Consider the following 26,768-nt stretch of genomic DNA (forward strand, 5'->3'; position numbering starts at 1 on the left):
AGTTTAAGGTAGATTCTACACCAAAATTACATTAGAATATTCATGGGAACACGACTAATAATCTCCGTGGCTTTTGAAAAAGTGAGTGAACGAAACATCTCGCTCGCATCTCGGTGTCGGCGACTCGGCAGCACCGCGCCGCATTCACTTGGCCAGCAACGTGCTTCGAGAATGGGTGGCACTCCACGCACACTGTCGAGGTATGCCTATAGCCTCCTTGCCCGCCTCACTCAGCCCGCCTTGCAGCCCCACATGCAGCCACCTTGCAGGCCACCACACAATCTACCTTAATTGCAATTCTGCAGGAACTATGTAAGTCTGCTAGAGATTTACCGTACTATGCAATTTCGACATCCTTTTCACGGCTTAGATCGCGGCTCGTTAAAGAATGAAGGGTCACGGCTCATATACCTCCTCTGTTATTCAGTCCCTAACTGAGAACACTGGCTTATTTCGTTGAGTCGAAGTGAGTGGCCCCAAGTGCTGTCATCTTCCTCTCTCCGCATTTTTTAAAAATCCATTGGTGTTGTAAATGTCCTTTAAAATCTCATCATCTCTCCTCTTGATCCTCTGACAAGTCCCGTTTCTTCAGCCTTTCTGCACCTGAGAAATGCGCGAGACCTTAGAGAAGACTGGTAGCATGCCGTTCACCATTTTCAATGATGTCAACGTTTTTCTGTAGGTGTAGACTATTAATCTAATGCAAATTCCAATATGGATCTTAGTATGACATAGGCCTGTATATTGTAGTGGCTTAATTAAAGGTCTCAGGGCTGTAAAAATTCTGCTTACGAGTCCAGCTATCTATTTGCCGTGTTTACCGTCCTTATTTAATGGAGCAAGGATAAATTTTTGTTAATAATAATTCCCTACCCCCCATCCCCCAGGTTTTTTAAATCATATTATAAAACACTTAAGCGCTGCTGCGCCGCACCTCCACTACATTGAAAATGGTTTATAGTTGGTGACCCGGGTTTTAAATGGTGTTTTTTTACGGTTCTAGTGTCAGATTAACAAGATTTCCACATTATTAACAGATAAACTCTCTTGAGAATCCGGCTCATCATGTGGCCTTTAAAAATAGTCGTGAATCTAAACTAAAATTCTAAAACGCTCTTATCACGACTCGTGATAAGAGCGTTTTAGAATGTGGGCCTTGTTTGTCAAGACTGTTAGTAACTCGTTTTATTTTCTAAACTTCTTGCTTCGTTTTATAATTCATTGATTTTACTAACTTACTTTCCTATATGTTACATTAATTTTAGTCTTTTTTTTTTCTTGTGACAATCCTCCTCCCCAGTGATGTCTTTTACTGCTGTTACAAGCTGACTTTTCTTATTCTCGTACCTATCACAATGTATATTGTGATTTGTGTCGGCGTTGTGGTGTGGTCCCGTAGCGGAGGCAGAAGCTGAGAGTGGTCGCGGTGCCACCTGGATGGCTGTCACTCCAGGCAATTGCTGTCTGTGTGTCGTGTTAGTGTAGGGATGGTCCAGGGGTTTCTTGCTGCACGCTGGGGGGTTTGCTGATCACTGCTATCTGGAACGTTCTCAGATAACATTTGGCCTCGTGCTGACAGAATATTAGTGGTGAGTTAGAGCGTAGGGATGTGTTGTGATGTGGCATGTGACTGCCACCCTGTCTATTTACCAGCTTGTGTTTCTGTCCTACTAATCTGTCGGCATTTGTGCCTGTCTACTAATCTGTCAGTATTTCTGTCTGTATACTAATCAATCTATTCATCTGTGTCTGCTTCTTGCTTACATTACCACCCCAAAGGCGGCCAGCTAGGGCAGTGTTGGTGCCAGCACACCTCCAATAAAGTTTTGTATGTTGTTGGTATTAAGTAAATATGCAGTCTCATCCAGTACTTCAAAATTTTCAGTATTTTTTTTTTTTTTTCTCTCTTTAAAACAAAATGGTCAAGAAATTTACCTTTACCTTATCTTTGATACCTTTGAAGTATTTCATCAGTGATGCAGCTGAGATGGGTCTCCACTGTAACCAAACAAATCCTTGTCTATCCAGCCTGACAACGGTCTTGCTTTGGCTGTTATTTTAGTGATGTGGTCACAGAAGGCAGCATCATTGCTCATACCCTACACCCAGATCTTTTACTATCTTCTTGGCTACTATTTCTTGTTGGCTGCAATAGTATTTTGTTGAGTTTTTCAGTGCTTCATGATGTCCATATCGTAGAAGCTCAAACTTGTCTCTGTTGAGGACCATGTTATTATTTTCTGCCCATTTTAGGATCTTGTCTAGGATGTAGGTGGACATCTTGTTGTGAACAGATTTTTTTCATTACCCTGCTATCATCTGCAAGAGGTTTTGTCATTGAGTGTGTCAGGTCCTGATCTATGTCTCCTATCATAATGAGAAAAACCAGAGGGCCCTGTGGGACACCACTAACAATACTACTGGCATCTGATAGTTCCCCTTGGACAATTACTCATTCTGTATTTTGTGAGGAAGTTGTGCAACCATTCTCATAGTTTACCACATATCCCAATGGCTTTGATCTTGCATAGGAGGATTCCATTGTCAACTTTATCAAGGGCTCTGGCAAAGTCAAGGTATATGACATCCACATTATCACCTTGTATGTCCTGCAAAACTTTCTCGTAGTGAGCCAATAGTTGTGAGAAGCAGAATCGACCTTTTCTAAATCCATGTTGACCTTCATTGAAAACTCTAATGTTCTCCATATGGCTAACAAGGTTGGACTGGATTGATCTTTCGATTATTTTTATTAAATGACATGTTAGTACCACTGATCTATAGTTCTTTGCCAAGTTTTTGCTACCTCCTTTGTATATGGGTATGATAATGCCAGATTTGAGTAGCTGTGGCACAGAGCCAGCTTGGAGGGACTTGTCATATATTAGCTTCAGTGGTAGTGTTGATTGGTATTTACAGTGTTTTAACAACTGTGCATGGAAACCTTCTTGCCCTACAGCTGAGTCTGGTGGTATCTTGTCAATGGCTGCAATTGTGTCATCAGTTGTTACTGCCACTTATGGCAGTAACAACTCTGCCCCTTGAGGTTTAGCAAAGAAGGAGGCTGGGTTGTAAATTTTTTGTTCTTTGTTTGGTGGGCTGAAAGTTTGCTTCCAATATGTAATTATTCATGTGTATGCAAGGTGAATTATAATTTTCAGATTGGAAGCACCAGAGCAGGACACAAGATGGCGAATGAGGATGAAGTGACACTGCTTTTTGAGCAGCACTCCATCACACAAGTCCAGGAGCTCCTCAACAAGACTCGTGCCGACATTGAGTGCAAGAAGGAAGATCTGCGAGTCATGGTTGGGTGAGTGTTCTCTGTGGCAAATTTTCTCACAGGACTGGTTGTCTTCTAAACACAGGATGCACTCATGAAAAGCATCATACAAGAATCTAGTTTATTGTAAAGTGAATCAGATTGAAACTGCCTTGTGGATGTCACTTTTCATTTTACAAATTGTTCAGCTAAGACTGTAGCTTTAGTCATAGGAGGTTACTACTTTAATTATATTTTTATTTTAGTGATTTGTCGTGTACTTTTCTAGTGAAAGGTATCGAGATCTGATAGAGGCAGCAGACACCATAGCTGAGATGCAGAACAGTGCCAAAGCAATCTGCAACAACATCAAAACCATGGAGGGCCTGTGTGAGAGCCTGCAGCAGCGTGGCCTCATTGGCTTCAAGACGCAGAGTACTCATGCTAATGGAGTAGAAAGGTTAGCTTCTCCTTCACTAAATGTTGTATGTACAGCATTGAAAAAATAATTAATAGGTAAATAAAAAGAGATCTGTTGAGAGGAAAGGTTATATGTAAGGAGGATGCAATAAGTCATAGAAGGGAAGGAGAATAAAAGAACAGGGTTCTGGAACAAATATGGAATGATTTAATAGGAGAGGAGCATCTTGAAATATGAAAGTATGTGAAGGCCTTTATCTCAGGTGGGAAAGATCTGCTGGGTTGTGGACAAGGTAACTGAAGCAACTAATAATGGATGGCAGGGGCTGCTATACTTGTGTACTCTTTGTGTTTCATTATATTTGTGTGCGTATTTACAGAAAGAGTACGTCAGGAAGCCACTACTCCCTAGCAGTGCAGGTGAAGCTGCTGGTGGGAGTCCCTGAGGCACTGTGGGGCCTCACTGAACATGGCCAATACCTGCCAGCTAGCCAGCTGCTGCTACTGGCCCACCACACACACACTGCCTTGCAGCTGTCCCCCACTGCTGCCCAGGTGCTGTGAGGGAGAGCCTGCTGCTACCACACTTGCATGTGTTAAGAAATTGCAGTTTGGATGGAATTAACTGATTTCACACAGGAGTCTACTTTATTTTGCTTTTCTTAGTCATGGAATATATGCCTTAGTGCTGATAAGGAGGATATCATGATAATTAAGAATTCGGCTGCATTTTCCAACGTATGTTTTGTTGATGCATTGCAGGTGTACTCATGGTTCCCAGTCATTGAGCGCCAGTGGATGAGCATCACCCAGTTCCAGTCCACCATCGTGAGGGGATGTTCCTCTCTCATCAGCTCAGAAGTTGAGGACACTCAGGTATGACTCGCTTCACTATTGCAACACTTTATACAATACCGTCAGCCCTTAACATTTGCAGGATTAGATAAGACATCCACAAATGTTGAAAATTCACGAATAATTGGTGTGCCCCCCAAAAGGGCTAACTACATATCATTAAAAACATTGAAAATTCCCACTCCAGCCACTCAAAATTTTCAGAGAGCAAATAATGTTTGAAAATTCAGAAAACCTCATGCATTTGTTTGCCATGCAGGCTGTGTTGGATGCAGTGGTGTCGGTGATGCTGGTGGAGCGGTGTGGGTGGGCAGAGGTGCTGTCCCGTGTGCTGCAGCTGCGGCAGGAAGCCCTTATGGTGGCCATCACCTCAACACCCTCAGCCACAGCAAAGACACAGATTGCAAATTTCACCAAGCTGTTCTTAGCAACTTTAAATATTGTCTATGCAGTATTTGTGGGTAAGTTGTGTTCTGCTCTGTAAGAGGAATAGAAGATGAGAATATTGATTTTTCTGCAGTCTTGAATTTTTTTTTCAATTGCTTCTTTCACATTAAGTATTAGTGTTCTCTGTTTCTTGGTGTTGTTTATATTTCCCTAGAGATACTAAGCATGTGGCAGTAATCCAGCCACTCAGAGGGTAAAGGTTTGAAGTGGTCCATGGCCTGTGATGGATTAATGAAATACTTTTAGTCGTGACAGTTATCACCTTTTTCTTATTTGACATGTCAGTCTCACCTTGTGCTACTTTATATATACTAGAATTAATATGATTCGGATTTAAAGTTCAGTTCATACTTTTCTGTTAGACTTCTTAAATATGATACAAGTAATGATTTCACTCGGTAAATGTGTATGGTTGTGCAATGCGAGGTGAAACAAATTTCACTTGTAACAAATGAGTTAACTTCATGTCAGATAACAGCAATTTGAATCCTGTGTTTAGCTTATTTGTGTTGAGCCAGGAGCCTCATTGTTAATCTGAATATAATTGATGTGCAGCAGAAGGAGGTGAAGGAAGCAGCCTGCTGGAGAGGCGGCTGCAGGAGGTGGTGCAAGGGGAGGGGGAGAGTGCAGCGCCTGTCTCCCTCCTACAGGAATCTTCTTTGAATTTGTCATTCCTCCCACAATCAATTAGAAACTTCAGGTATCTAACTGTGATGCAATAGAATTGGCATATAGTTTATGAATGTACACTATGGATCTTGTGATGACTCGTGACTAGTGAGCTTTCATGAATTCTAGGGATATGAAAATTGGGTTTCTTAGCTTTGATTTGATATATTCATTATTTCTTTTTGTTATCATTTGTGACTCCTTAGGCCATCCATCCAGGGAAGCACCAAGTCCCTGGGCAATGAGTACATCAAGAAGGTGGTCAGCAAGTGGCTGGACACTGTGCTGGGTGAAGCCTCCCACACCCTGGCTGACCTGCTCTGTGAGTGTTGCCTCGCCATCACACACTGCTCTCCTGCCACAGTGAGGCTTGGTGTGCTCTGCTTACACAAGCCATTACAGTCTTCATATTGGTTTCTGTCTTAGAATTGATAAGTTTAGCAATCCTGTCCTCTCTCCTTTTCATTTCTGTGACTCTGCCTTAAATGTATCATAGGTTAATTAAAGTAATGAAGATTTTGCCTTTTACAATCTTGGGATGGTGCTGGTGGTCTCTAAGGAAATGAGTTAGTGTTCTCAGCCCTCCCTTTTATTCTGACAGTACTGTGGGATGTATTACAGGTATATCGTATGGTCAGGAATGTAATGATAATACTAATAATCTTGTTCATAATATTGGTAGTAACAATTTTGTGTGTGCTTCCATGCAGCATTCACCACCAGTGTGAAGGCGCTGGCAATGATCAGGTCTAGTGTGTGGGAGATCTTCCAGGACAGTCTTGACAGTGGCAACTGGACAAAGGCAAGTCAAGGACAGAAGCCTCTTGTAGCATGAGTTGTGGAAATGTGAGGTTGATGTGGTGGTTGAGTGACAAAGTGAGGGTGGCTTTACTGTACTTCCTGTTGCCTTCTGAATCTATGTACACTTCTGTTCAGGTTGAGGTTAATTAGAACACCTGTTCACTTGTATTTTTGTTCACCATGGTTTGGTCTAGTCTACATTGATACCTATTCCTAGGAACTCTCTCTCTCTCTCTCTCTCTCTCTCTCTCTCTCTCTCTCTCTCTCTCTCTCTCTCTCTCTCTCTCTCTCTCTCTCTCTCTCTCTCTCTCTCTCTCCTCTCTCTCTCTCTCTCTCTCTCTCTCTCTCTTTTCTTCTCATGATGTGAGAGATTGAGATGTTATTGTGTTCCAGGTGACACAAGTGTTGTATGGGGGTCCTCTAGATCCCTGGGATTCAGTGGTCCGCAGCCAGGTGACTGAGAGGGCACGCCAGGTGGTATCCTCCCAGCTGGCAGCAGCCAAGGAGGCTACCCTGCAGATGGTGGCCAAGCTGGCAGCAGACATCAGTGCTGACCCAAAGTGAGATGCTTAAGAATTCTGATGACAGGATTGAGAAAACCATGCATAAGAAAATCTTATACCCAAGCAACATACAGTAGTGTAAAACTTTTATTTAGGTGATGTAACTTGCTTGAAATTTTTCAGAATATGTTCAGAGGAAGGAGACATCAGCAGCTATGTTTGGAGTGAGAGCAGCGGTGACTTGCCAGAGCAAGTGGGCTGGACTTCTGCTGCTGCTCGCTCAGTGACACAGGCAGGGGGTGAGTGGCCAGTCATGATGCTCATTTTCATGCCACAGTTCAAGTCCCCTCTCCACTAACACATTCTCAGAGAAGAAAATAACCTTCTGGTTCATTTGCACTTTTGAGCTTTCTGAATATTAATAATCCCAAACTGAAATTAAGAAAAGTAGGTAATGAAATAATTTTAAGTTGCATAATAAATTTGCTTAAAAATCATCATAAAAGTAATTTCCCTGTCACACTCCAGGCCTGTACCACAAGACTCGAGGCTTCACTGCACGGATACAGAACATCTGCCGGACACTCAATGCACAGCTGACCAATCTCCTTCAGGATGTTGGCCACTTCAGTTATGGTAGGGGATGTGGTGATTGTAGCCAACATGAGTGGAACTTTGTAATATCTTTTTCTCAGCAGTTACTGTTAATTAAATCAGTTCACTTATTACCTACTTCTTGTATTCACACATCTGAGGACTGGTACCATTTCATTCATGACACACCTGTGGGATGTTTGGTAGCATTGACTTGTGTAATGGTGTGTTGCAATGCTCCACAGACCCCATCAAACTCATTCTTCCAATTTTCCTTATATTCGTACATTTGAAGAGTGGCACCATTTGGTTTATGACACAATGGTGGGATATTTGATAGCAGTAACTTGTGTAATCATGTGTTGCAATCCTCCACAGACCCCATCAAAGTAGACTTCACCACCACCCTGGGGAACAACTCTCTGGATAATGAAAAACGCACCATGGAGGATTACACTTCACTGCTTAATTACCTTCAGGATGCAAGCTGCTCTTCTTTCATGCAGTAAGATTCATTGGTCACTTCTTGCATGGCTGTGTGCAGGAAACAGTGGGCTGTACTGGTGCTGGTCAGTAGTTTAGTTACATACCACATTCACTTCGTCTGTGTTTGGTGTTTTCCTAGTGTCTTCTAATCCTGTGATCTGGGAATCTGTCAGGTCACAGGGGTAGTACTTATAAAAAGTCAAGGCTATAAATCTGTCATAAGCCTCCAAAATAGCAGATATTTTTAATAAATATTTCATGAACAATCTGAATCTGTCATAAGTGCTATGAAATTTTCATAAGTTTGCTGTGCCACTATAACTGGATTGGAGGTGTCATAAGGCTTAAGAATCACCCATAAGCCAACATGGCCAAGCAACAAGAAGAAGTAAGTGTGCACTAACCAAGGGAATTTCATGAGAGGAGAGACATTTTCATTTAACTTAGTGCTTAACTTACCAGATGTGACCGGTGTTTTTGAGACCAACAAAGCACTCTCTCTCCAGAGATGTTCTTTATAAAGCTTCACCTAGAGACCAATATTTTTTCATTTATTTTCTCTCTCTCTCTCTCTCTCTCTCTCTCTCTCTCTCTCTCTCTCTCTCTCTCTCTCTCTCTCTCTCTCTCTCTCTCTCTCTCTCTCTCTCTCTCTCTCTCTCTCTCTCTCTCTCTCTCTCTCTCTCTCTCTCTCTCTCTCTCTCTCTCTCTCTCGGGAGTGGCTGCAGCAGGGCCAGCTGTTTTCATCTTGTTAGTGTTACTGCAACGAGACAAACATGGTGCTCGAGTGGTGACTGCTTGTTGTTTATTGTTTAGATTTGAGGGTGCCCTCTGGCTGCAGATCTTGTTTTAGGCACTAATTTTCTTAATTTAAAAGATATACAGCATAATTATTACATAATGACCATGAAAAAAATGTGTAATATATATTTTTACCTTTTGTTTGTGGGTTTTTATTTGTGATGATCAATAGTCATTTTATACCAGCACAGCAACTTACAAAGGAGCATATCAAGCCATAGTATAAAGGCATTAGTTGCATAGTCATTGTTTCCCAACTTCTTTTATTTATTGCCTAATTTAGTATGGTACATCAAGTCTATGACCCCATTCACATCTTTTGTTTTATTGGAATCCTAAATTTTTTTGTTCTGTGGCACTTCTTTATTGCCTCTTAAAAAAATAAAAATAACTTAAGGAAGGTAATTTACCCCATATTTCTGGGTCACTAATTTAGACTATTCAGCAGGGTACACGACAACATATGGTTGTTGTAACATACAAGTACAATAACGCACTGAAATTTTAATAAATATTTAATCGGAATAACAGACCAAAACTGGCATAACAAACTCGCCACTTGGGCAAGCACTGGAATTTTAATAAATATTTAATCAGAATAATGAACCAAAACTGGCAAGAACAACTTGCTGTTCCTGCGAGCACTGAAATTTTAATAAAAATTTAGTCGGAATAAACTAAAACTTGCAACACTAACTCACCAGCTGTACCAGCTGTTCACGTATCCACCGCTTGTCCCTTCATTCCATTTTTCTTTTCCTGTCTCTCACAAGAGAGAGAGAGAGAGAAATAGTTCCCCGGAAAAGGTCATAAGGAGTAAGAATAGAGAGAGATGGCTCTGAGTTATGGGGGTTTACCGTATGCATACATGTGATGCCAGTAGTGAGTAAATGTAACTGATACTTGTCACAGCAGTACAAAACTCAGGAGGGTACTGTATATATTTGTTGTTATCTCAAATGCAGTAGTGTAAATGTGCTTATTTTGATGTATTTTTTTAATTATGTATTTTTTTTGTTTTCCGGTTCCCTGGAACCAATTAATTTTTTCTCATAGGGTTCTTCAGTTGCCATAACGCACATTTGCCACATAGAATGCTACATTGGAACAAATCATGTTCATTGTTGCATACCCTAATGTATAAAGTACTTGTGTTGGTATCTTAGTCATGGATGGGAAATGTAAACCTTTACTGGTATTTCCCCACACAGGCTGGTGAGTGAGCTGCAGGAGCTGGCCCAGAAGCACCTCACCAGTGGGTCTGCCTTTGCTGCTTGTGAGGGGTGGGAGGAGGAGGCCCCAAGTGCAGCTCCCACCTCAGCCTGCACAGTGGTGGTGGTGGTGGGCCGCACTTGCCAGGCTCTCCCAAGTATGTGCTCACATCTACAGATCTGTGCCTCCGCCTCTAACATGTCAGCCGGCATGGTGAAAGTAAGTGTGCTGAGTTTTGTAACCTAATTAAAAGGTATCAGAGAGAGAGAGAGAGAGAGAGAGAATTGTTTATCATGTTACTTCTGTTTAAATAAACAAATCCTTTGAGATAAGAAAACATTTCACATGCATTTATGAATCAAAATATTAAATTCACATTTTGATATATGTATCAACACAAACTTTAACTATACTATCTATATGCCAGGCTGGCAATCCCACACTGGGTGGCCTAGGCACCACACACACACACCTCATTCACACTGTTTGCCCTGTCAGCCCCTGGTAAAAACAGAGCATCTCAAACTACAACTAATATTCCTTAAATAGCCCCAATATCTAATAAGTGCAAATGAAGGCCAAGAGTAGCAGATTGATCATTTCTTTTGTTCTACACTCACATTTTACTACCTAGACAATGAAAAATATATTCTCTTTATCCTTTTTTCTTTCCTGTAGATGGCTGTAAAGACTTTTGTGCAGTGCTTTTAGTGTTGTACATTGTTGCATATCACAGTGAAAGGATTAAAGGGAACTTTATCTTCAGCAGCGCATCTCTATGGGGTCAAAACAAGAAACTGAATCCTGGACAAAGGTTCGGATAGCGTTGCAGGAAGCGGGCAACCGCCTATTTGGACTGTTCCTGAAGTCCCTGACATCAGCCCTGCACACTGAGTTGAAGGTGTCTCTCTCATCGCAGATCTCTGCGGATGTTGCTGCCTCCATCTCGGCTTTCTCGGTAATATCTTTTGCTGCCTTCAGATGTAATTTTTTTAAAAGGCAAATTAGAGCTGTACTTAATGCTGAAAGTATGCTTATGTGAGTGTTATATGAATTGTCAATGCTTAGATGACTGTGTAAGCTAGATTATAAAGACAAAATGCATGTAATACTTTATTTATGTCAACATTTCCAACAGAAAATGAAAAACGCAAGATAATGACATGTCTAATGTGGTAGCACAAGTTACATTAGGAAGATAAAGAGCAGGAAATGAAAAATGCTAGTTAAGAACTATTTCAAATAGTTATGAAATTGCATTAGAAAGAAAAAGAACATATACTTTACTTATATTAATTCACCAAGCTGGAAATGAAAAATATTGAATAATGATGTTGGTGCAGACGTGGGAGGTTGTAGATATTGAGGAGGAAGGCGAAGGTGGCAAAGTGGTCAGGTCATCCATCCATGTGCCAGCACACCCCACGCCAGCCCTAAGCCAAGCCTTGGCTCACATCTGTTCTTCTGCCAATTGTGTCGCTGTGCACACCGTGTCCAGGTAATTGATTCTCCTCCTCGCTAGAGTAACACAAATATTCCTCTGGTTAGAATGTTTAGTTTATAATATTAACTCTAAGCTATTTTATTGAGCATTGCTGTTGATGACTGACTGTACTTCTTTTTTTTTTTTTTTTTTTTTTCATAAGTGTGTTATGTTTTATCTATTTAGCTATAGATTTTTATGGCTGTTCATTATAATGTCAGTGATCAAACATCACTGAACCTTTCTCACTATTATTTGTCACATCCTAAATTACTCTGAGACATTTTCTCTTGTTCTACAACCACTTCCAACCATTATACTGGCCGGAAATTGTATAATCTATTTCTAATCCCTTTCTTTTTCTTGTAGATGCTTGTAAAGATTTCTAACATTGTAAATCATTCCATATCACAGTGAAAGGGTTAAGATAAAGCCATGCTTGATATTTATGAATGTGATCATAATTTCAGAAATGCACAGAGTGAGTTGGTGGCAGGGACATGTGAAGCAGTGATTGCTGTGTATGAAGGTTTTCTCAAAGAGTCCGAGATGATTAACCAGACTTCCGCTCTTCAGCTCATATTTGACCTTCGCTTTGTGCAAACATTGTTGTTACCACGTGATAGCAAGGTGAGGAGTCGCTGGCTTTTATAATTTCTAAGATCTACCTATGATGTGAACTGTATTTTTTTTTTTTTTTTTTTTTTTTTTTTTTTTTTTTTTTAAGAAATTTTGACACAGATTGGTAATTCTGAAATCCAGAACCTGGGGATTCGGCTGACATCCATGATTCAAGAGCTGCAGCAGAAGGTGGATCCCTTCGACTTGGATGTGTTCTCTCCTCACTTGTCTGCCAGAGTCAAGTTGGCTGCTCAGAGATCACAGGTCAGTGGCTCTTCTTGTGGCTAAGCTCACTTTGTAGTGACGGTATAATCCTTTACTTGCTAGTGTTATTGATGTGCACTAAATGGTGACAAAGTTTTGTGAAGTTCAACAAAGACCAGAAGCACCTCTGTAAGGCTAGTTTAGCATTGGGTATGTGATTCCACAACAGCTTAACAGATTTACCATGAATAACCTCCATCTTACCCATGGATAAAGGTGTTCCTAGGAGCTGTGGTGCCGCGGGATCGCCAGGTCATAGCAAGTCGCTCATCAGCCTCTGCCACATCATCAGTATCACACAACAATGCACTCCCTGTTGTAGTGGCAGTGGAGATTCCTCGGTTCTCTAATGTTCCCCTGCCAGTGTCAGCTTCCAGGCCGTCCATCCCATCCTCTGCCTCAGCACCTTCCCTCATGCTGCCCCCTACTACAGCAGACCAACCAGCAGTCAAACAAGGACCCTCCAAGGTGAATTCTAGTATTAGTTGTAGCTTTTTTATACATTCCACTCAAATCAGCAAGTTAATTACAGGAACTGTATGTTTTCAAATGCCTTATTTAAAGTTTTGTTTCACTTCTGTACTTCATTTATCTTTCCTGGCATAGAATGTCTAACATGACACCACATTTCAGCATCCAGTCACTCTTGAAGCACCAAAGTGAAGGAAGTGCCTTGGGTGGCCTCAGAGTATGTTATAGTGGTAGGAGTTTGTACGTTGTGGAGCTGTGAACTACTACTACTACTTATGTACTGACTGGGCTTCACCATTTGATGATAGTGTTGATATTTAACCAAGTATGACCAGTAACCATATTAGGTTATGACCAGTAGCTGCCAGAATTAACTTTCAGAAAGGATTGGTTATAACATAACAATGTTCATCTAAGAACATGTTCTCAAGTGAACAGAATGGAAAGGTTTTATGTGATGCTTGAGTTGTGTTAACATGTTTTGTCTTGTGTGACTATTCTTTGAGTTAGCTAAAGAAATTTGAATAAATAGTCTTGAGGTCGAGGTACGTGATCAAGCTATAGCAGTTTGTTCCGCCTCAGGTCCAACAGAGCAGCCCCTCCATGGCACGGCGAGAAATGTCCTCAGCGGCACTGTCTGCATCCCGGAGTGCTGCATCCCTATTCTCGGCAATGAGCTCCTCCTGGTTTGGTTCATCAACATCCTGAGTTGTTCTTACTATTGTAAATATTCACTGGTACAAGTGACTGATATATTTTTTTCTTACATTTGAGTCTTGCCAAAGAGTTTATCTTGGAGAGATGGTGAGGACTGACAATAATGCAGAACACACATTAGATCAGTTCACAGGAGTAGTTACATCAGCACATGAAGTGTTGGTGTTTAAGGTGTGCAAGTAATCACCAGATACAAAACTGCTGTCAGTTTAGTATGTGAAGAGCACACTAAATTGTGTGCTCTGCTTTCCTGAACATGTTCTCACATTACTTATGATTGACAAAGGATTATCTTTTGGGTTCTGTTGTAAATTTATTTTACAAATTTTTATCAGTTTGAAAAACTATCTTACATTCATGATAAGTTGTATGTTTGCACAATATTTAATACTTTTATACATTCTAATGGTATATGAAGATACATCTTTATAACCAAGAAAAGGAAGGTTTCCAGAGGGAGAAAATCCTTAAGAGGTGAAGGCAGTGATGACACTAACATGTAAGACTTAAGAAAAAGTTTAAGACCACTTCGATTCAGGTTTTCAATGCTATACACCACAGGAAAGTTTGCCTTTGTTTGAATACATAATTTTATATTATAAATTTACACATAGTTGCTCAGATTTATATAAATATTTTAAAAAATGCCATAGGCTGTATAATTTAGTTTTTTTTATTGTTACAGGTGGAGAGAGGAGAGTTACTGGTGAGGGGCAAGGATGAGTGGCTGGTTTGTAAAACATTGTGGGTCTGTGGAGAGAGAGAGAGAGAGATGGGAATGTCCCACACACAGTATATTTACAAACCAGTCACTCGCACATCTCACCAGTAACACTCTCCCTCTCTGCAGTGATGCAGGATAGCAAAAACTGTTACAGTATGGGAAAAGGCATGAAGGTGCCAACTTGTATCACCCTATAAATAAAATGTAAAAATAAATTAAAGCCAAGTTTCAAGGCTGCCTGTCCTCATGCCAGAAGACAATGTGATGTAATAGTAAGTAAACACAAAATGCACATACAAAGCAAACCCATCATTCTGTTCGAGCACCACCAAGGATGATTCAATGTCAGTTTAAACAATGGAGAAAAATCATTACATGTATATAATGTAAGCTATGCAGCATTATAGCATTCAAATCACAAAAAGTTTCTGTTAGACTTTACTGTGTCTAGTTTCTGTTGACTACTTAGTATTTCTAAAATTCAACACGTGTATCACATCTTCTGGCATGACAGCAGGTTGACTCCCCTGACTGAGGCTGCTATTGCTGACAGTTTCCTCATTCATACTTAATTTCACACTGTCAGCTTGTCATATCAGTCCAGACAGTATTATTTTGTGCTTGTCATCTACATACCGATTACTTAACATGACAAGCCAGTGACAATACCACTGAAATGAATATCCACAGCAAAAAGGAAAATTATCCCTTGATACTGGCAAGCTCCCACTTGAGCTTCCACAGCCTCCTTGGGGAGTGGAGCCACTGGACTAAGATGTGATGCCATGCCAAAATGAATTCAGTATAGATACAAGACAACAAGTGTTTGCTAGCTGGTGCTCTAACTGCTTCACCTAAATCATAAAACTCACAATCCTCCTCCTTTACAAGTGCTATACAAAATGTTGCACAATTCAACTGCCAGTGGTGGAAAAGGAGCATAAAGACTATGAAATACATTTTGAGCAAGTAACACAGCCAATTCCTGATATACATTCTGAAAGGAGAAATTTCTAAATTGTCTCCACCTTGCTTGAGATTCCAACCCAGAAGCTCCTGACTGTAGGCCAACCATGCCAACCACTGCATCAAATGCTTTTGTACAGTGGATAATTTTATACTTTGACTAGACTCTCCTGACTTATTCTTTGGCATGTGTTTCAGACATGTGGGATCTGGACTTCTTGGAACCAGACTTGGTTCCTGACCTACTTGATTTATGGCTTTTTGATTCACTCCTTGACCTTGAATTACTCCTTGACCTTCTTGATTTACTCTTCAGGCTTCGTGATTTACTCCTCGATCTTGATTTACTCCTTGCCCTTGATTTACTTTTTGACCTTGACTTGCTCCTTGACTTTCTTGATTTACTACTTGATGCATATGATCTACTACCTGACCTGTGTGATCTATTTATCCTGTCTGCTCCATTACTGGACCTCTCTGATCTGCTTGACCTCTCACAACTTTCTGAACGGTCTGACAGTTGCCAAGACCTCTGTGATGCACTTCTCCCTTCAGTTCTTAATCGATGAATCACATCCTCTGAGGTGGGAGAAGCAGCTCTTTCATGTCCATCATCTTCATGGTTGTGGAAACTCTGTCTTCTCTCACAAAATGCTTCACTAGACCTCCCATGCCTTGACCTGGAGCTCCTGCTGGATGGCGTCCTAAAGAAATGTCCCCATTAATATAAAACTGAGAACTGAACCTCACAATACAAGGGATGCATGCAGTGGCTGGATACATTCCCCTTAGATTACTTTTCTATAATCAAAACAATGCAATAGCTACTATGTAGAAAGACAGTTTATAACATGCTTCCTTACCTGTTATATGTTGTTTTGCTGGAACTTGCAAGAGGTTGCATATCCTTGTCTGCCTGCCAGAAAGCATTGCCAGGATTTCTGTATGCATGCAGGAAATTGCAATGGCCACCTTTAGGACACTGCTTGCGCCAGTATAAGCCTGTGAAGAAAAGATGTGTGCATACATCTGTAATAATAAGTATAGGGCTGCCTCATGCAGGGTCACATCAACATTGTCCTGCTGTATAGGTCCTATAGAAAGGGTGGCAAAGGGAAGTAATAACTCATTACCCACCAAGACACCAAATCAAGGAAAAGTTAAAATACTTACCACAGAGAGCAGACTTCCACTTCTCTATGGTCACCAAGTAACACGTCAGCTGGCGGCCAGCATACCACCTCCCATTGAACAAGGCACAAGCTCTCCCAGCATCCTCTTCACTCAAAAACTGGACATACACGTTGCCGCGTAAGTGAGGACTTGCATTGGAACACACTTTAAACTGTAACACTTTCCCACAACGCTGGAATTCTGGCAGTACATCCTCAAAAAAGTCCCTACAAGAAAAAAAAATACTTGATAATAAAACATCCTAAATACATGACGTACACATTCACATGAGGCAGATACAATACTGTAAGATACATTTACAAAAGAAGGTTGCAATATGAACTATAACCATTATAACTTATCTTGATGTAAAGTAATGTGCAAGGATGAAGTGGATGGACAATAACAGACAAAATCATATGCAAATTATACCTGTATATTATAGATGTAAGAGGATGATTTTTTGTAAAATGAGAAGGCACAGTTGAAAGTTTCATACAGACGGAGCAAGAATGAGAGAGTAAGAGGACAATAATATACAAGGGTGTGGTGTATGGAGAGAGGCAAGCACATACTATTTTCATAACCATTATCTTATTGGGAGAGCAAGTGGCATCTTGTTAAGCCTACAACTGAACCTTCACATCCTTCTACTGGACAGTGAAATTATGGACGTGAAAGGAAAGTATTCAAGCTACATTTCTAACACACCTGAAATGCTGGTAAATCTCAGACTCAGAATATTCCAGAGCAATATCAGAGTCCTTCTCCTCCATTGCTAGATGTTCCATTCCAAAATATGTGTACATATTGGGTAGCAATATAGTGTTGCTTCTCTCTGGATACACATGATCTCTGAAAATTATAAAAAGTAAACTGTAATTAATGGGAAAGTTATACAATACTCAATGGAAATTCTTGGTAATGGCAAAAGTAAAGTGATATCCAATAAAAAACTCTGAGTAATTAATTTTGCAGATCAGTATAATGTACAAACTCTGTGCCAAGAGCTGTGTATGTTCAAAGAGAATCTAGAGTTAAAGGAGGAGGTGGGACTTTCAATATCTTGTCTCCTGATATGGAAAGATGGAAGCATGGACAGAGAGGCAAGAGAGAGCTGTGAAAGTTACATCACTGGAGCACTCCAACATAAAAAAGGAGAGTGAGCACCTCAGAGCAACAAAACATTCCAGATGCTGGTATGTATAAGCAAGGCTGAAATTATGTGTGAAAACTTGATATAATTTTGACAGCAAACACATGGTCACACAAGTTTTCTGAACAACTCTTATGTACTAACATTTTTTAGTAACTATAATAAGGAGAAAAAAAGCACAGCAGTCAGATAACACGTCAAGTAAAACACTAAAGGAAGTTTAACCAAAACAAAAATTATATCTTTACCTGGAGCACTGCACACCAAACCGACACGTTCCCGTCTTGTTGAAAAAAGGACACGGCTCCCGTCTTGGAGGTGTGAGGTCCCTCCTGTTGTAGCCAACAGGTGGCTCAGGGTTGTGTGTTGGCTGCTCTCCCTGCTGAAAGTGATAGAAAGTCAGTATACCCCAGTAGACTCTGGATGTCTGGCCTGGACTTGCTCTGCCACACACTGCAGGAGCCACACAGGACTGTACAAGTCATGCATTTCACAAAGGTACTGACTCAAAATTTCACAAAGTTTATGATTCATAACAGAAAAGATATAATTTGAATTTGACATTAAACTTGATTTATGGGAATGGTGAGCGTGAAATAAACTTTTAAATCAGTTTTACACTGTATAAGTACATTGCAATGACAACTATTTATAAAGAAGTATCCACTGACCTTTGCCAGACTGTCAGTAGCAGCTTTGAGGAGAGCTTCCTGTTTGGGTGGATATGGCAAAGTAAAACGTGAAGCTGTATGGGTCAGTTAAGGCAAATAATAATACCTACTGCCAATCACAACACTGATCCAATCAACACATTGCAAATAGTGATACTGGTAAATGTAATAAAATTATATGAACTAATCTTTTAAAGGCAACAAAGCTTTAGTATGTCTCTTACCAGTCTTCCAAGATATATTTTATAATAACTATCAAAATCATTTTAAAAATGTGATAAAAAACTGTCAACTTGTGTTACTTTGATACAAAGCTTTAGTATGTCTCTTACCAGTCTTCCAAGATATATTTCATAATCACTATCAAAATCATTTTAAAAATGTGATAAAGCTGTCAACTTATGTTACCTATAATGCATCAGTGTGTGTGTGTGTGTGTGTGTGTGTGTGTGTGTGTGTGTGTGTGCACATTTCCTTGCTATATATATGATATATATATAAAGGATATCTTTCTTAGTCCCTTCAGCCACACCTGTTCCTTTTTCTTCTTGTCTTCTTCCTCCATCTTCTGCTTTTCTTCCCATTCTTTTCTAATCAACTCCTGCAAGGTAAGGAATAGAAGGTTATTAATCATCAATGTAAGGAATGCAAAGTTACTTATCAACTAACACCATCATCAGTATTTTTTGACAACTTTGTCCACCTCACAGCAGCTCACCAGGCTCATAATATCAAAGCCATTACTTATTTCTATGTAAGATAGTTGGGAATTTCTTACAATATCTTACAAATAAATTACATTGGTATGAATATACTCTATTCAAAACAGAACATGAAAATGTGCCCAATGAAAAGATAACTCAATGACAGTGTTACCACATTTGTGTCCTCAGGTAGCAAAAACTGCATCAGACTCCATGACACTCACTCAATACAGTAACTTCCCTGCATGAGCCTGGATCACTGAGGCTCAGGAACACTTCACAAATTTACTAGGGTCTATTATATGGACTGCCATGCATAGGCCTGATGGCTTCTTGCAGCTTCCCTTATTATCTTATGTTCATATATTCTCTACAATAGCTACCAACTACACTGAGGACTATAACTATTTTCTTTTGATCTCTCTCCACCATCCTCTTAATCTGCACACCACAACTCACACAAGAACTGAATTAGTAAGCTAGCAAGACAATAAGGAAGGGAATGCAAACCAGAGGAAGAGAGATGCCAGGACTAAATGATGCCTGGTGAATGGAAAAGGCATGATTTCAAGAAAAAACTTAGCACACGGCACCTCTTGTTTCTTCTTTTGCTCTTCCTGAAACTCCCTCTTGCGTTTTTCATTCAGGAACTTGGAGTGAAGAGCAGCATCACGTAGTTGCCACTCTTCTTTCCTCCTCTGGGCCTCTTCCTCCTCTAGTCTCTGAGCTTCCTCCTCCATGAACCATAGTCTCTCAAGTTCCTCACGGTATGTGGGGTCCTGCATGAGGGCTGCCTGCTCTGCAAGATATTAATATACAAATTTAACAAATTGAATAATGATTTCACACTGAAAAATAAAATTAAACTATATAAAACTGAAGTTTACTGCACTACACCATCTTAATGCTCACTCACTCAAAGAGCATCCACATATGACGAGAACAGAAGAGTTTCCACCTTTTCCTATCCACATATTCCCTTTTTGCTTGTTTAAGTTATCTACTTCTCTTAGCACCTCTTTCACAAATGAGCTCCTTTACCCTATTATTTCACCTTCTAAGTGGCCTCCCTCTCCTATCTTGACTTACTTAGGCTACTTGACTTAATTTGACAGCTAAGGTCTCAGAAAGCTCTTCTGGATCTGGATCCTATCTCTAGCCACAGGAGTTAGTTATCGCTAAATCATCCCTCCAGTTACTTCCCTCAATGACCCTATCATGACCTCCAATACCACTACCATAATTTTCTTTCCAAATTCTTCCTTTTTTTTATCTTCCCACTATGGCCAAACCATTTATGTTCCTTGCACAGATGTGTGTTTACCTTGCTGGTGCTTCAGATGCAATTCCTGTGCAGCCTTTTGGCGTATCCTGCGTCGCCTCTCTCTCTTCACTATTTGCCTCCATACCTTGTGACTGAAAACAATTGAAGCAAAGTTAGTCTAGAGCACATGCTTCTCATTAATGGATCTCATAAGCTTTTTAGTGTGTTTGATGCACTATATATGTATAAAAAAAAATAAATAAAAATAAAAAATAAAAAAAATAGGCTGGACAAAAAACACACACACATGCACAAGTCAGTGCAGAGAAGAATAAATCTTAAAACAGATACACCACTGCAAATATCACACACCTCTCAATTTATGCCACATGTACATAAATTGTATTGTAAAAGAATTTGTATTCTATAGAAGTTTTTTGGCCCACAACTGATTACTCAAAAAGTATATATAATTAAGCAATACCAAAGAAAACAACTCTCTTGTTATCAGACAAGTTAAAACACATGACCCAAGAAGGACCACAGCAATGCTTACCTCACTCTTTTTGTCAGCTCAATGAACATTGTGGTATAGTGGAGAAGCCAAGAATTCTGACCACACACTTTCTTCTTCTTCAACATTGGACACTTGTTTCCATACACAGCACACACACACCTGAAAAATTAGGAAAACTACTATTGTGGAACCAGACTAACTTGGGACTCAGGGTGTCAGTTGTTCTTGTCCAATATTGCTGTTACGTCCACAGTTGACAGGCACACAAACACGTCTCTCTTTCGCTCATACTGTTATCCTTTGCCTTAATTGATCCAAAATTATAAGTTGTTATATACGACTCCATATTTTTTTTAATGGCTTTTGATCTGATGATGAAACAACAACACTGTATATCTTCCACTTGGCAACAGGTATAGGTTATGCAGTGCTGCTGTCCCAGTGTCCTTGACATGTGAATCCCCTAGGCTGCCTTGCTGGCTATTGTCAGGTCAGGTCACTCCAGGTTTGAGGTGGCAACAGCACAGAGGTTCCATTATAGTCTTGAGAGAGAGAGAGAGAGAGAGAGAGAGAGAGAGAGAGAGAGAGAGAGAGAGAGAGAGAGAGAGAGAGAGAGAGAGAGAGAGAGAGAGAGAGAGAGAGAGAGAGAGAGAGAGAGAGAGAGAGAGAGAGAGAGAGAGAGAGAGAGAGAGAGAGAGAGAGAGAGAGAGAGAGAGAGAGAGAGAGAGAGAGAGAGAGAGAGAGAGAGAGAGAGAGAGAGAGAGAGAGAGAGAGAGAGAGAGAGAGGTAAAGCAAAGAATGTAGTACCCCTACCAACTAAAGGAAAAAGTGTCAGAAGAGACACCACCTTGCCACTGTCAAAACTGTGGCAGAAATGACCGTGCAGAAATACCCACAGACCCCATAGTGAAATGTTTCAGTATCAAAACCACTCAGAGATGAACCAGTCTTACAATGCAGTGAAACCACTTGTGTGAATACACCAAGCAATGAAACCTTTGCAAACTCTTACACCCTGCACACCACACATCCTGTCTCCTCGCTCCAGGGAGACGGTAACCATACCTACACCACAAAGCAACGAAGTTTCACTGGTGCCAGGCTGTGCAGAGAAAGGTAGATTCCCTCAGGCTTTGTGTGCTGTATTTAACATTCAGGACTATTCATTCCTATATCAAAGAGGTACTTGCACTCTTTTATATACATGCAGAGTAGATAAAACCAACATTTGAGAAATTCACACTGCATGCACAACTTGCTGACCCTGAGATCCAAAACCCAATCGCATACTTCAAGAAAACATGAAAAATGAGCAGATTATGAAGTCCAGACACAACAAAGAGTATTCAACATGAATGCTCTCAAAAAAATAAATAAAATTTAAAAAAAATGCTAAGAGACAGGGCAGGAGACAGAGCGATAATTAACATGGTGTATATTTGTATAAATTAATACAAATGTTTCATATAAAATGCCTAACTTGTACCTATGCATGAGCAATTACTACAAGAAAGTAAGTTAAAGCATTACCAAAAAAAACATTTCAAGGGCATGCAGAGTTAAGAACACAAGAAATAGGGGAAGCTGCAAGAAGCGACCAGGCTTACACGTGGCAGTCCCTGTATGAAATAAACCTACCTATTTCTATCTATTATCCTCATCCATAAACCTGTCCAATCTTCTCTTAAAGCTCTCCAATCTCCTAGCACCAACAACATGATTACTGAGTCCATTCCACTCATCTACCACTCTATTTGTGAACCAGTTTTTTCCTATCTCCTTCCTAAACCTAAATTTTTCAAGCTTGAACCCATTATTTCTTGTTCTACCCTTGTTGCTGATCCTAAGAATTTTGCTTACATCCCCCTTGTTATAACCCTTATACCACTTAAAGACTTCTATCAGGTGCCCTCTTAACCTACATCTCTCTAAAGAATGTAAATTTAATAACTTCAATCTCGTCTCGTAAGGAATACTCCTCATCCCCTGTATCCTTTTAGTCATTCTCCTATGTACTGATTCTAATAGACCTATATCTTTCCTGTAATGTGGGGACCAGAACTGCACAGCATAGTCTAGATGAGGTCTGACCAACGCCAAGTATAACTTTAATATTACTTCCAGCCTTCTACTTTTAAAACTCCTAAAAATGAATCCTAGTACCCTATTTGCCCTGTTTCTGGCCTCTGTACATTGTTTTCCTAAAGTTGCCTCTTTAGTTTATGGGAGAAGTATATTAATAAAGAACTACACACTTTCCAGCTCCTGACAGCTGGTGTCATGAAAAAATCAACGCAGCAAAAATTGTTCCTGTGCACATGTGAAGTAGTGGATCTTTCCCATTGGAAAAGCGGAAAACACAGCCCTTGACACAGCGATAAAATTATCCCAGTGGAAGGTCTGTTAGGTTAGTTTAGTTTAGTTTAGGTTAGGTTAGTTTGGGTTAGTTTATGTTAGTTTGGGTTAGTTTACATTAGTTTAGGTTATGTTAGGTTAGGTTAGGTTAGGTTAGTTAAGGATAGATGAGTTTGGTTAGATTAGGTTGTTAGGTTTGGTTACTGTAGGATGACTAGCATGTCTATAATTTTTGTTTAATAGATCATTTAAATTGATGAAGTTAGTAATGTACCTACGTAATATATATATATATATATATATATATATATATATATATATATATATATATATATATATATATATATATATATATATATATATATATATATATATATATATATATATATATATCCTATTACATTCCTCTACAATACATGAACAACTAGGGTTTGGGGCAATTTTATCGCTGGGACGATTTTTTCTCGATTGCCAGTAATGAAATCGTCCCTGGGACTATTCTCTTGCCGGCGCCGATTTTTTCACAACATCGTCAGTCACTGATTCCACACGCGACCAACACATACACAGTATTGAACCTGCCAGACAGGGGCCACAGACATACAAGGGCTGCTTCCAAGGAATACTGTATGTATATATATGAACAAATAATTCTCAGCCACGGCAGTGGGACGTGCGACGCTGCGGGCCACACGTCTCCGGCACAGCACAGCATAGCATGGCCAGATGAGAACACGCCTGCAAGACAGATCACAGCATTAAGAGAGCAGAACTCACCACGTCGGGAGTTAGCGTGACGTGGTGAAAGGGAGCAGTGAGGGACACACGAACAACACTCTTCCGAGACGTCACTTCTCTCAAACACTCACAGCTTTGTAGTAGTTTAATCTTCCCAACAGCACTGCCTCGTTGTTGTTGTTTTTTTTTGTTTTTTTCGCATCCATGTAATTCGCCTCCAGTGTCTATGTCACTCTATAAGAATATAATTATCAAGGCACATAAAATAACATGAAAGTAATCAATCATCCAGAAAAAAAAAAGTATACTGGATATGGCTGATTGTCTCCCCTCGGTCTCTTATTATTGTCCTACAGGCTGTGACTACCTCATTACGGTATCACATATGTAGGTGCATATAAGCTTGACGGTTTTGTACGTACGTGCAATTTCATATCTGGAAGTATTTTGTTCTGCTTACCTTTGCCGGTGCCAGACTGTCGAGCGATACAAGCGCTGCGGCGGTAACTTTTGCCCCACTGCTACATCATCTGCTATATAATAAAACTATCCTTTCTTTGAATGTAAAAGCAGCCTCTCTATCCTGTACAAAATCTGAACTATGTGCGTCAGAATGGTGTGTGATTATCGCCGAGCCAGCTAAGTTTGGTTCACCACGCTTCATCTGAATTTTTCCCTTTCTCAAGCGCAATACAAAACCGTGCCCTTATCAAAAAACTTGTTCTCTTGAACCACACAACTTATTATTAAACTTGGGTTATACAGGTGCCAGACTGAGTACCGCGTTAGTATACTTTGCTCTTGCAGTAAGCGGACTCTTGCAATCTCAAATCGTTCTCACTGCAAACGTCCTTATCAACTCTCAATCTTGAACCACGTAACTTCATTACTGGTGTCACTGGAACTTGTTCCATTTACTTTATCTCGTTAATAACCGTAATAGATTATTGAAAGTTTGTTATTATTGTCATTTATTATTATTAGTTATTATTATTATTATTATTATTATTATTATTATTATTATTATTATTATTATTATTAGTATTATTATTTATTCATTTATTTATTCATTTTATTATTATTTGTTTATTTTATTTTATTATTATTATTATTTTATTTATTTTATTTTTTTTATGTTCCAGTCCATTCGCATAATAGCGCTGTTCCCTACATGTCACTATCCCTTCCCTCATCCTCAAAGTTGAATAAAATGTGACTTTTCTTCCTTTGCCTGTTCTAAGTGGGCCATGCAGTTACAATTCTGACAAAGTTCATCCCGCTGCCCTTACAATATATATCAACACATTTTATCCTGCTGGTTAAACTTTCATCTGCTAACATCCAGGCTTTCCTTCACTTTCTTTAGTCTGTTTTCAAGAAGGATGACATCTTTTGGCTTACATTCTTCTCATTTAACTGTATTGTCACAACCTGCCTGTGTTGATGTTCATGCAATACATCACTTAGTTCATGGTTTCTGTTCTCATTACTTACTGCATGCCTCTCCACAACTCACAACCACCATGCATTTGTATCCTGATTTTTATCACTGTTATATGAATATCTGTAATGCAAATAAAGCCGGGAATGCAGGCATGCAGTGTAAGAAAAATGCTGCATGTCAGCAAAAGGTTATGCACTGAGTCTAATAAAGTTGTTGTTATATATGAGATGTTTCTTTTGAAAAACTACCATTCCTTTGCAACAAATTTGAAGAGGAATATTTATTGAAGGATATTATCTTGATTAATTCAACAAGTAGTGAAGTGGAGATGTTATGATAAAGACTGATGTATGTAATCTATCAACTCAAAAAAAAACATTCTGGACAACTACCCCCACTTCTTCAATGACACTCAACTGTCCCTCTCTTCTACATTGAACATCCTCGATCTGTCCTTTTCTTATAATCTAAACTGGAAACTTCACATCTCATCTCTAGCTAAAACAGCTTCTATGAAGTGAGGCGTTCTGAGACGTCTCCGCTGGTTTTCTCATCCCCCCAGATGCTAACTATTTACACGAGCCTTATCCGTCCATGTATGGAGTATGCTTCACATGTCTGGGGGTGGGTGATTCCACTCATACCACTCTTTTAGACAGGGTGGAATCAAAAGCTTTTTATCTCATCAACTCCTCTCTTCTAATTGACTGTCTTCAGCCACAATGTTGCATCTCTAGCTATCTTCTACCTCTATTTTCATACTAACTGCTCTTCTGATCTTGCTAACTGCATGCCTCCCCTCCTCCCGTGGCCTCACTGCACAAGACTTTCTTCTTTCTCTCACCCCTATTCTGTCCACCTCTCTAATGCAAAAGTTAACAAGTATTCTCAATCATTCATCCCTTTCTCTGGTAAACTCTGCAACTCCCTGCCTACTTCTGTATTTCCCTCTTCCTATGACTTGAATTCCTTAAAGAAGGAGGTTTCAAGACTTCAGTTTTTTACTACTATTTCAGACCCTATTTGGAGACCAGCATCTCATTGGGCTTTTTCTTTATTAGATTTTTATTGCCCTTGGCTGGTGTCCCTTGCATAAAAAAAAAAAAATAAAAAAAAACAGCTCTACTGAAATTATGGCAAATTTGTCACTGTGATTATTTTCTTTAACAAAGATTTCTGTGTTTATTCTGTGTTGCTGGGACATGCTACAGAGGAGAGTACTTGGGATTGTGAATATGCCATCTCCATCACCTCAGATTCCTTTATCTTAAATATGCTGATGATTCCTTCCCATCGATGTTCACACTCCTTCCATTTTCCAAGAGCATGATGAGCTCATTTATGTGAAGTTACAAAATATATTTTTTGTCAAAATCTCCTGAAATTGCTTTTTATCTGTTAACCTTACAATAACACACACACACACACACACACACACACACACACATGTATG

At 39.8% G+C, this 26,768-nt stretch overlaps 2 protein-coding genes across 8 annotated transcripts; one reads left to right on the forward strand and one right to left on the reverse strand.

Moving 5' to 3' along the window:
- The first annotated feature begins 92 nt into the window (after positions 1–92).
- Positions 93–14,547, forward strand: LOC135104106 (conserved oligomeric Golgi complex subunit 1-like). Of its 5 annotated transcripts, XM_064011076.1 has the most exons (21): positions 1,426–1,589; positions 3,162–3,313; positions 3,552–3,722; positions 4,063–4,237; positions 4,445–4,558; positions 4,797–4,998; positions 5,540–5,684; positions 5,860–5,975; positions 6,364–6,455; positions 6,848–7,014; positions 7,141–7,256; positions 7,486–7,593; positions 7,930–8,056; positions 10,047–10,266; positions 10,814–11,005; positions 11,391–11,545; positions 12,001–12,160; positions 12,293–12,415; positions 12,632–12,883; positions 13,049–13,103; positions 13,469–14,547. In XM_064011076.1, exons 2-20 carry the CDS (start codon positions 3,189–3,191, stop codon positions 13,076–13,078), a joined length of 2,790 nt encoding a protein of 929 aa, XP_063867146.1. In that variant the 5' UTR covers positions 1,426–1,589; positions 3,162–3,188; the 3' UTR covers positions 13,079–13,103; positions 13,469–14,547. The 5 variants fall into 5 exon arrangements, with proteins under 5 accessions (XP_063867143.1, XP_063867142.1, XP_063867144.1 ...); XM_064011073.1 differs by lacking the exons at positions 1,426–1,589; positions 13,049–13,103 and adding an exon at positions 93–200; XM_064011072.1 differs by lacking the exons at positions 1,426–1,589; positions 13,049–13,103 and adding an exon at positions 172–312.
- On the reverse strand, positions 13,897–24,043 carry LOC135104107 (U2 small nuclear ribonucleoprotein auxiliary factor 35 kDa subunit-related protein 2-like). 3 transcript variants are annotated; one of them, XM_064011079.1, is made up of 11 exons: positions 23,911–24,043; positions 20,818–20,937; positions 20,322–20,413; positions 19,591–19,796; positions 18,826–18,894; positions 18,294–18,332; positions 17,871–18,004; positions 17,178–17,321; positions 16,467–16,693; positions 16,157–16,295; positions 13,897–15,997 (listed from the first exon to the last, which is right to left on the reverse strand). In XM_064011079.1, the coding sequence occupies exons 2-11, from the start codon at positions 20,901–20,903 to the stop codon at positions 15,469–15,471; spliced, it is 1,665 nt and encodes a 554-aa protein (XP_063867149.1). In that variant the 5' UTR covers positions 20,904–20,937; positions 23,911–24,043; the 3' UTR covers positions 13,897–15,468. The 3 variants fall into 3 exon arrangements, with proteins under 3 accessions (XP_063867149.1, XP_063867148.1, XP_063867147.1); XM_064011078.1 differs by lacking the exon at positions 23,911–24,043 and adding an exon at positions 23,700–23,870 and having other exon boundaries at positions 17,871–18,001; XM_064011077.1 differs by lacking the exon at positions 23,911–24,043 and adding an exon at positions 23,700–23,870.
- Between the last annotated feature and the right edge of the window lie 2,725 nt (positions 24,044–26,768).

This window comes from Scylla paramamosain, chromosome 10 (genome assembly GCF_035594125.1).
Source record: "Scylla paramamosain isolate STU-SP2022 chromosome 10, ASM3559412v1, whole genome shotgun sequence".
NCBI classification, from domain to species: domain Eukaryota; kingdom Metazoa; phylum Arthropoda; class Malacostraca; order Decapoda; family Portunidae; genus Scylla; species Scylla paramamosain.